General features: G+C 38.1%; 1 protein-coding gene across 1 annotated transcript; it reads right to left on the bottom strand.

The window, feature by feature from the left end:
- Positions 1–2,852: 2,852 nt before the first annotated feature.
- Positions 2,853–10,195, bottom strand: IFNG (interferon gamma). Its single transcript, XM_007528421.1, has 7 exons — positions 10,085–10,195; positions 8,898–8,966; positions 8,625–8,801; positions 6,235–6,358; positions 4,696–4,814; positions 3,208–3,304; positions 2,853–2,929 (listed from the first exon to the last, which is right to left on the bottom strand). Exons 1-7 carry the CDS (start codon positions 10,193–10,195, stop codon positions 2,853–2,855), a joined length of 774 nt encoding a protein of 257 aa, XP_007528483.1.
- Positions 10,196–10,765: the final 570 nt, after the last annotated feature.

Raw genomic sequence — 10,765 nt, 5'->3', positions numbered from 1 at the left:
ATGGAAGGTCTGGCTTCTGTACTTGCTTCCCCAGTGATCATGGGTGTTAGCAGGTTGATCCATACTCCCATCCTGTCTCTTTCTTTCCCTAGTGGAGCGGGGCTCTAGGGAAGTGGGGCACCATTCCCATCACCAAAGGTCTGTGTCCACCACCCACCCCCAGTGAAGCTGAACATCTACCCTCATCCTCTACCCAGAGATTTTTACTTTGGTGCCATACTCCAAACTCAGTCAGATTCTGCTTTGAGTTTACCTTTCTGTTCTTCTTTCAACTTCTGTTGATGAGTGGGATCATTCCATATTCATCTTTGCCTTTCTGACTTAGCTCACTTAACATAATTCCTTCTAGCTCCATTCAAGATGGGTCAGAGAAGGTGAGCCATTATACTTCATAGCTGCGTAGTATTCCATTGTGTATATATACCACAACTTTCTCAGCCACTCATCTGTTTTTGGGCACCTGAGTTGCTTCCAGGTTTTAGCTATTATGGGTTGTGCTATGAACATAGATGTACACATATCTTTTTGGTTGAGTGTTATGGAGTCCTTGGGCTATATCCCTAGGAGATAAATTACTAGGTCATGTGGTAGGTTAGATTATTCTTATTCTATGGAAACATAGGAAAATAAGAAACTCTTGCCAGAGCATTTTCCCTTCTAAACATAACAGAATTCCAGATACCAATATTCCTAAAATAAACTACCTCGATATACTGAACATTTCAAGAATTGGAGAACCTTGAATGGAATTTGCATGCTATAGTCTTATAAATTCATTTACTATGAGATCTCAGTTGAGAGGAAAGAAGATATATTTTTTTCTCCCTTGCAAGCACTAAGAGATATTGATTACATTCCAGACAAGTCAAGCCTCAGTCCTCTCCAGTTTTTTCCAGTCAAGTATCCATTCATAAAATAATCATGAAAATGAAAAGAAAATTATAATATTTAAATGTCTATAAATATTTAGCACACATTAGGTTGCTGTGGTGGGAGGACCAGGTCTTAAAGAGTCTAGAGTCTCAGTTCATGTGGTAACAGTGTGCATACTCTGGGGCTGGTGGAAACAGAGTCAAGCAGACTTGGAGCCAGCAAGGAAGCAGGGTTAGCACTGGTGGCCTCTTCTGGCTGAATTACTTTGGGAGAATTGCAGAGCATTCTGTGGCTCTAAGGGTGCAATTGATTTGCTCACCTTCACCTTTGAGCTGGAAAACACAGGATGTTTGTCTTCTAGGAGTTAGAACTCTTGGTAAATGTCCCTGAATCCCCAATAAGATATGATTATAAGTAGAAGTGGGTGGAGATGTTCTCCAGGAGTATGCCCTCAGGGTCTGTTAGTATGGAGATTAAATTACAATATGTTCTCTATGTTATCCACCCCACATTTAGTAGAAGGCCATACATCCTATTCAGTAGAGGTAGTATCTACCACAGTAAGAAAATCTTGAGTGTAGATGTGGTGATCCTTGGAAATATCAACCTGTCACAGATATATTGGGTTGCTGGAAAAGTCATGATATATTTTTCTGTCTTTCTATGCAAAATTGCACCATAACTTTTCCAACAGCCCATTATTCTAAATTACATAATATGACTAGACTAACTTAGTATAAAAATCTTAGACTCTATCTGCCTATGATTCTAAAATAGTACCACAGTGGCTTTTTCATATATATTTCAAACTATTACCAGCCTATACAAGTATTGGGGAAAAATGTATTTTCTAGATTATCTCACTGGGAACTTCTAACTGGATGCCTCATTAACTGAATCTTTTGGGTATGAATTTCATTATTATTATTATTGCCTCCAGGGTTTTTGCTGGGGCTCAGTGCCTGCACTACGAATCCACTGCTCCTGGAGGCTATTTTTCCCATTTTGTTGCCCTTGTTGTTTATCGATGTTGTTGTTATTGTTCTTATTGCTGTCGTTGTTGTTAGATAGAACAGAGAGAAATGGAGAGAGGAGGGAAAGAACAGAGAGGGAGAGAAAAATAGACACCTGCAGACCTGCTTCATCACGTGTGAGGTGATCCCCCTGCAGATGGGGATCCAGGGGCTCAAACCAGCATCCTTATACCAGTAAATGTGCTTTGCACCATGTGCACTTAACCCGCTGCACTTCTGCCCTGCCCCCTTGGGTGTGAATTTCTACATACAGAACATCTGCCTAACCATATAGTACCATTAAAATCAGAAATTTTTGGTGTCAGGGAGTTGGTTCAGTGTTAGAGTGCATATCTTGCATGGGTGAAGTCCTAGCTCTGAACCCCACACTACATAACAACAAAAGAGATGGAGCTCCAGTGGCCAATTGGTTAGCTCATGGTACTTAATACAACAACAAAAGAGACAACATTATCAATGGCAGTGCATTGCTCTGGTCTCTCTCACAATAGACAAATCAGGAAGTTAGAATAATGTATTACTATCACCTAACCATCAAATCCTACACAAGTTTCACTAATTGTTTTTAATAGCAAAAGGATCAACCCCCTATAAGTAAATAATCTCCCTTCTACAATAATATTCTTTCTCCTGTATAGTTGCCACTCTTATTTCACTGGTTACTCATACTCAACAATCCCACTAATGAATGCTTTTGAACTCTGACAACCCACTTCAGACCATGCTTCCACATGGGCACCCCCTTCCTTCTTCTTAAGTTTGGATTCCCCATGTCAGGCTGCCTCCCTCTTTCTCCTCTCCATGTCAACATTCTAATTCACAAACTTTGTGAGTGTTATTTACACAGTTGTTGAGATACAATTAAGTTAACGATCTTGAGATGGCAATGTTGTCTTGAATTATCCAAATGTTCTCATGTATTCACAAAGATTTTTAGAAGAGCAGTTAGAAGATGGTACACTGCTGACTATGAAGAAGGAAGAAGAGGCCACAAAATGAAGAAAGCAGGAGGCCTTCAAAAGCTGGAAAAAGAACAAACAAGAAAACAGATTCTCCCCCTAAATTCTCCCAAAGGACTGCAGCACTGCTGATGTTGTGATTATAGTTCTCTAACAATTGCATTTGGAGTTCTGACCTCCAAAACTACAAAGAATGTGTATTGTGTTAAGTATCTAAATTTGTGATCATTTTACAGCAGTGATGGACGGAAAACAATATGTTCTCCGTCCCATTTGTAGACATTCTACTCAGACTATAACTTCTTCCACACCATATTTTCTCTTGTATACAGCCTTCTCACCTTGCTCAGAATTTGACTCCCCATTAGTGGGCAATGAAAAGTCAAATGCACTCAACTGTTTTTGGGTTATATTGTTCAGGATATAAAGGAAGGGGACCTGGAGAATAAAGAGAAAATTATAAAAGTTCATTGGCATTTTTTGTTCAAGTTCCAACTTTCTAATCACCAAAAATTACCAGCTCACCAGGTTATTTATGAGACTTTATGCAAAAGGATTCTCCCACTCGAGACCCTGATTACTACTCTTGATGCTCATGGTTGTAGGGAGGTTAAGTCTCCATACTGTCATTCAAACACAGTCATTAATATACCCTCAAACCCTGTAGCATAAGTGAATTTCTATTCAAGTTATCTCTCTCTCTCTCTCTCTCTCTCTTTATAGGACAGAAGGAAATAAAGAGAGGAGAGAGAGAGGATACCTTCAGCACTGCTTTACTGCTTATGAAGCACCCTCCTTCAGGTGGGGAACAGAGACTTGAACCCAGAATCAGACACATGGTAATGTGTGTGCTTTACCCAGTATGTCACTATCTAGCCCCTTCAACTCAAGTTCTCTTGAAGGGCCTTCCCCTTGTCTCATTCCTTGAGTCATTTGTATTACATTACCTGGCACAGTCTATCTCTCTCCATATCTCAAGTACTGGCCCAACTTAACTAATCAAAGATGAAAAGTTTCAGTGGTACTAGATTAAGAATCACCTCCCAGGGTTTTGTCTCAGATTTCATGATTAATTAATTGTTAAGACAATAAGCAATGACAATTTCCAACTCCTTCCAAAAGGGTATAGTCTGGTTCCACCTGATAATTTGTAGAATGCTGAATCAGCCAGTCTTAAATACTGACAAGGGTGCAGATACCCAGCATCTTATATCTCTTGGGTTTGTGCCAAGATCAGCCCAATCTCTTTTTTAAAGATTTCTTTCTTTCTTTTTTTATTTGACAGAAGAGAAATTGAAAGGGTAGGGATGAATAAATATATAGAGAATGAGAAACACCTGCAACACTGCTTCATCACTCATGAAGCTTCCTCCTTTAGGAAGGTGGGGACCCAGAGCTTGGCCCCAGATTCTTGTGCATGCTAGCATGTGTGCTCAGTGAGTGCACACATAGCATCACCTGGACCCCTCCAATCTCCTTTTAATCTTTCTTTATCAAAGGTGCAAAATTTTAGGGAGTAAGTTTCACCCACTGTAAACTTAACAATCAAATTAATGGCCAGATTATTGTCAAGGACTGAACTGACCCCTTTACATGAACTGTTTCACTTAACCTTACTGCTGTGCAAGAGTTAAATTGATAAAGGAGCCCCTAAACCTCCCTGTTGTTGGCACTTAAAATCATTTTAAATTTTTTATTCATGATTTAATAATGATTTACAGGATGTTAAGATCATAGGTGTGTGGTTCCGTACTATACTCTGCACCAAGTTTTATTGGTACTCACAATATCACCACCTCTATGTAACCCCCAAAGCCAGCAGAACCAACTTCATTGTATTCAATATCCTTGTTCAAATTAGTGATCATGGCAAGTTTCAGACTCACAACATATCCCTCACTCTTTTCTCCTTGGTTTCCTCCGCTCCTACCACTACTCACTGAATACTCTAGAATTCACAGGCCAGCACTAATAAAAGCCATTGAATCTTCAGCTTCACACATTCAGAAAACAGACTTAGGACTTATACTAAGGACTCAACTTCCCTAACACCCCCTTCAGTGGTGGCTGGTTTGCATTCTTATCTTTTGGACCCACAGGTGGGACAGACTTTCTCTAATCCCTTCTTTACTCTCCTCCAGAAACTCTAATATATTCTTCCTCCCCCTCAACCATCAATTCACCAAGTATTGTGACTATACTTTTTCCTGCTTGTTCCCCTTGTCCAACATATCTGGTCTGATAAAAATTTGCTGAGTGCAGCTCCCTGATGACTCTGTTTCTTCACCCACACCTCTAAATGGATGGAGACAAAACTTTCATCACTAACTGATATTCCTCAGAGACCTTAACTGTGGACTCAAGGTGTGTCCTTAAGCTGCCTGGCAATTCACATAGCACTCTCCTGGCCCATTCAGTTTTCTGCTTGTCCCAGTAGCCAGAGCTGAGTGGTGCTCTGATGGAAGAGGATGAGGAAAAGGAGAAGGAGGGGGATGAAGAGGAGAAAGAGGAGGGAGAAGAGGAAGAAGATGAAGATGAGGAAAAAGAAGAGGAGGAGTATGAAGAAGAGGAGAATGACTACTCAGCCAAATAGAGCAGTTGAAGGCAATATATACCCAGTAGAGAGAAACACAATTAATAGTGCTTAATCCAGTTCTAAGATTTCCAAAGCTAAAAATGATTTATCGGGTGCTCATTCTTTAGAATGTCATTCATACCTCCTCCCATTCCAGCTTAGAAAAAAGCCTGACAATGTGTAGATAGTTATGATATTACACTTTATTTGTATATATTAAATAATAATAAACTAAACATATGAGTTTCTTTCCATGGGCATAGAGGGCAGTCACAGTTGTCAATTATATTCCAAAGCACCAGTATGAGATAGTATGCTATGTTTTTTTATTTGTTTGTTTTCAATCAGGAGACAAGTCACATCACCTGAAATAATCAAGTGCTGTCTGACATGCCACTACAGTGGGGCTTAGAACACAGAGATGTTCTTCCATAAGCAGCCACTGTGTAAACATTTTATTTACAGGTGTTAGTTGTATCATCAAGTGAAATAAGTGCACAACCCGCAGGGTCTTGCTTAGGTCAGCTGCCTAGCTACTCCCTGAGATAAATTCTTATAATCACCTAATTTTGCTAAGTTAGAAAAAATAAGGATCAAATAAAATAGTCACAGGATACAGACATTATAAATAATATATATATATATTAATATCCATCTTCATTACATAAAATTTGCTATTATAAATACTTTGATTGCGAGGTCTAAAATATACTCTCCATATAAATAATGTAAAATATTAAATAAGAATAAATATGTTTGGATTTTAAAATTCAAATATTGCTGGCAGAAAGACCATTATTTCTTCGGCCCCGAAACTGAGTCTGACTTCTTTTCCGCTTCCTTTGGCATGGCAACAGGCTATGAATTACATTGTCAAGTTCACTTATAGCTCGGCGCTGGACCATCCCATCATTCATCTGTTAGGGAAGAAAGCAGCCAAATTAATTTCAGGCATTTGAACCATTAGAATATTCTATTGCTAATGTCATAGGAAGAACTCCTTTTAAAATGTTTTTATTATCACTCTATCACCTTAGTATACATTGGTGGTGTTTTCAGTAATAAAGACAAAAATTATTGATAAATTGGGCAGGGGAGATAACATAATGGTTATGCAAAAAAAAGCTTGCATGCTTAAGGCTCCAAAGTACCAGGTTCAATTACCTATACTACCATATGCCTGAGCTGAGCAATACTCTGATATTAAAAATAAAAATAAACAAAATGCTAGATTTGCTATAATATGGTAGGACATATTACATAAACATAGCTTAGATTTACAGCTGCACAACTCTCAAAATTTAATAATGAAAAGAGCTATGCCAAAATGTGGCTATGAATCCTGGATGAACAGTGACTTGAACAGCTTCAACTCTTGGAACTTAAGTCTTCCCAGTGAAGAAATTATTTAGATGACCTCTCACTTCTCTAACCTTATTAGCCTTCAGGCTTTAAGGCCTCACAAGGTAAGTAGTAAGTGAAATACTATAGATCAATGGAACTCACTTTTACTGTGTAGCAAAGTAACCTGGAGACCTAATGAAGGAGTTCAAAAACCATGTACATGAACTCAGAGAAGACCTGGATGTCCTGTCTCACTAAGATTTCCAAGTGATTCTGAGGTCCATCAGAATTTAAGAACAACTGATAGAGATTGAAAAATTCATGAACATCAAGTCCAACATACATAAATACCAATATTTTTTATTTCCCCCAAATTGGGTCAGTCACATCATTTCTATGTTGGGACTAAAAATAATCACAAATCATATTTATGTGGCAATAATCAATTACTGTCTATGACTTGAAAATCGAGAATTGCAATAAATTTCCCATTACTCTTCCATCTGTCCAAACATGTTGAACTATTCCCTTACTTTAATCCATATGACTATTTAGGTAAATTCCTGCTTAATAAAATGAAGACAATGTATTTTTTATCTTGCCTTTGGTACCACATTTCTCTGTAATGCTGAAACACAGTGGTCACTTTATCACATACTTGAGAATGACTTAGAGGTATTCTAGCTTACGAGACTCATTATTTAAAAATATAGGATGCCTTAGTTATATTAGCACTTAAAAAAGGAGGAGGGGAGTCAGGCAGTAGCACATCCGGTTAAGCACACGTGGCATGAAGTGCAAGGACCAGCATAAGGATCCCAATTCGAGCCCCCAGATCCCTACCTGCACGGGAGTCACTTCACAGGCAGTGAAGCAGGTCTGCAGGTGTCTGTCTTTCTCTCCCCCTCTCTGTCTTCCCCTCCTCTCTCCATTTCTCTCTGTTCTATCTAAGTACAACAACATCAATAACAACAACAATACTACAACAATTAAAAAAACAAGGGCAACAAAAGGGATGATAAATAAATAAATTAATTAATTAATTTAATTTTTTTTAAAAAAAAAAAGGAGGAAGGAGGGGAGGAAAGGAGGAGAAAAGGTTTGAGAACTTAGTGCATCTTGTCTATCATAAATCAAGAGACTTGGTGTTCCAGAAAGGCGATACAAGCAAAATTCTTCAAGGAGGCCCAATTACAGTAAGTCCATAGAAAAGATATTTTAGAAGGCATAAATTATACCTGTTTTCTCTTCTAAAATAAATGGTCTTGCCTTTACTTGGGCCATACAAGAAGACAGGATGGCCTTAGTGCCTCTTCAAAAGTCATAGCTTTCTCTCTTCTTACTTTCTGTCCTTGACAATGTAGAGATTTACAGCAAAAGGGTCTATTGCAATTTTATTGAACTCATTGTGTCCCTTAAGATGAGGAAACTCAGGCCAGTGATTCATCTAAGGTCTCACAGTCCTCTGCGACTGAGCTTCGAGGAGCTAGAATCTCCCCACCTCTCACTGTTCTTTCCATTAAGCCGTGCTGCCTCCCAACCAAAGCAAGAGAATTTCCATCACACATGGCCCCCTCAACTCTCTCCACTTTGCTACTTCCTCCTCACTAGACCTGTCCACTCACATGTCTTTCTGCATAGTTATAATGCCAGTGTCTTCCCAGAGCACAAATTTAGATGACTCCATAGTATGAACAGAATTAGATGGGGCAGTTTTTGGTCATTGTTCATCTCAAAGTTTTTAAGAACTGTATCCATTTGCTGATTCCTACTTCAGGAGATTAAATGCTTTGTAGAAGCCTCTAGAATAGCTTTAGAAAAGAACTAAAAACAACTTACTGAAATGTTAGCCAGCTTCTCAAAGTCTTCTCTTTTGCTGAGGTTGCCATTAAAGAACTTAACTACCAACTCTTCCTTGACACTGTTTAAAGCGCTTTGAATCTGGTTATCTTGAACACTTTCGAAGAGTTTGAAGTAGAAGGAGATGACTTGGCTCTGAATTATTTTGTCGCTCTCCTTGGGAGAAAAGCGAATAAGAGGGAGGTTCATGTGAATACAGCCATCAGAAAATAAACAACAGGAAAATCAGCCAAATGGAAACATTTAGCTTACCTCTTTCCATTTCTTCATAGTATCTAAGAAGAGGGTGCCTCCACTTGCCACACTGGAACTGGTTGCATTCTGGAGCAAGAAGGGAAAATTGGCTTACACTTAGCACACAAATTGTCCTAAAATGTACTTTAAGTATTATTAAACTCAGATGTTAAATATAGCCACTGATTTTTTTTTTTTCTTTTCAACCCTATGTTTACTTATAACAAGAAGGATTTTCAAAAGCTACTACTACTATTTGGAGTCTAACCAGAAACCATCATGCTCTTTTGACTTTCTTAATTTCAAGTTTAACCTTAAATTGCAATATAGCAAATGAACCCCAAAAGTCAAGGTAGTGATGTTTCAATGGTTCCCAAATAGTGATAGTAAAGAAAAAAAAGTACTTGCAAGCCTAGCTTAAAAAGAATAAATAAAATTAGCAAACCATCTCACTATAAAATACTGCCCCCTTATGGCACAGGCCACCATAGTATCTGTCTACCTGTGCTGTCCTGTCCTGTGTCAGTTGTCAAAGCTACTCTGGTGTGATTTGATTTTTGAGAATAAAATATCTTGTGACTATTCAAACACAAATGTAACCACTATAATTAAATTGTGGACAAATATTTTAAATATAAAACTATTCTAATTAAGCATACATTTAAATGTTTAAGCTCATAAAACAGAAATAAAAATATAAGCCAGATTGTAACTCCTAAAAATCTCAAGAAATGAGTGGAATTAAAAGGAATTCACAGAAATAATAATTCTAGAGTACTAGTTTTTAAGTCATTTTTTGTAGACTAAAAACACCCTAGATGAAAACTCACATTTAATTCTAATCTTGATCATTTACTGTTACCACCATAGTACTTTGAGAAGTTGGAAACTGATAACCAGTCATTCTTTTAATTGCTTTTGACTTGGCATCATAACCAAAGGATTATGGCCACATAATTATCAATATCCTCATTCCTTGGGCCCACCTTACTGGAAGATCCATGAACCCTCACTAACCACTATTGCAAACTGAGTAGAACATTTAAGCAGTATCTATTCTAAAACACATCTGGTTAACAGTCAAAGAGTACAAATTTTCTTAAGATGTCTGTGAAGCAGATTACAGAATATCACAAATACAGCTCCCAGTCAATGTTCAATCATTACAACCACAATTAAGAATTATTTTAAAAGGTCATACTTACAAAATATTCCTTTAGTTTATCAATCTCTTTTATAATTCCAACCATGCAGGAAGAAGATGAGCTCAACATGACACAAAGCTGCAGAGCTAAGATATAGCCTGCGTATTTCATTGTTTCAGAAAGATTTGGGCTGAAGTAGTTGGAATCAGTAGCGCCTGTATTAAGTCGATCAGGTACAAAGAACACGACTGATCGTTCTTTTTCTAATAGCTGATCCTCAGATGATCAGAAAACTGTACTTCATCTCCTTCTGTTGCTGGTATTTATACCTAGTTGAGTTTCATCAGGATTACGTATTTTCACAGGTTTTTTAAGATGAGATGGTGTCAGATATGCAGCAATGCTAGTTACTTAGTATTGACTATGGTTTGTGGCATTTTGGGGTTGTAGTTAGAGTTTCCTTTCAACTCCTTGGGTCTTTTGACGATGAGACGGACCCATTATGCCCACCTGTGCCATTCTTGTGGGATCCTTTGAAAGCACTTTTACTTCACACCATTCAGGAATTGGAGTGTGTGTGTGTGTGTGTGTGTGTGTGTGTGTGTGCCTTCTCCCTTTGTACTTGGACACTGTTTACTCCTCATCCATAGACCCACTTGATCATTTGCTTGTGGTTGGGAACAATGAAAAAGGAAATTCAAGGGGCTCTCAAACATTTACAAAGGGGGTGCCTTTTAAAAT

This window comes from Erinaceus europaeus, chromosome 7 (assembly GCF_950295315.1).
Source record: "Erinaceus europaeus chromosome 7, mEriEur2.1, whole genome shotgun sequence".
NCBI classification, from domain to species: domain Eukaryota; kingdom Metazoa; phylum Chordata; class Mammalia; order Eulipotyphla; family Erinaceidae; genus Erinaceus; species Erinaceus europaeus.
This window is presented reverse-complemented; position numbering and strand designations above follow the sequence as displayed.

What these genes read in the sequence shown, in the direction of transcription:
- IFNG (XM_007528421.1), bottom strand. Translation starts at nt 10,195, where the DNA reads ATGAAATACGCAGGCTATATCTTAGCTCTGCAGCTTTGTGTCATGTTG. An exon ending in ATAAACTAAAGGAATATTTT is followed by an intron (nt 8,967 to 10,084) that starts GTAAGTATGACC and finishes TTCTTGCTCCAG; the next exon opens with AATGCAACCAGTTCCAGTGT. An exon ending in TCGGGGCCGAAGAAATAATG is followed by an intron (nt 4,815 to 6,234) that starts GTCTTTCTGCCA and finishes TGTGAATTCTAG; the next exon opens with AGTATTCAGTGAGTAGTGGT.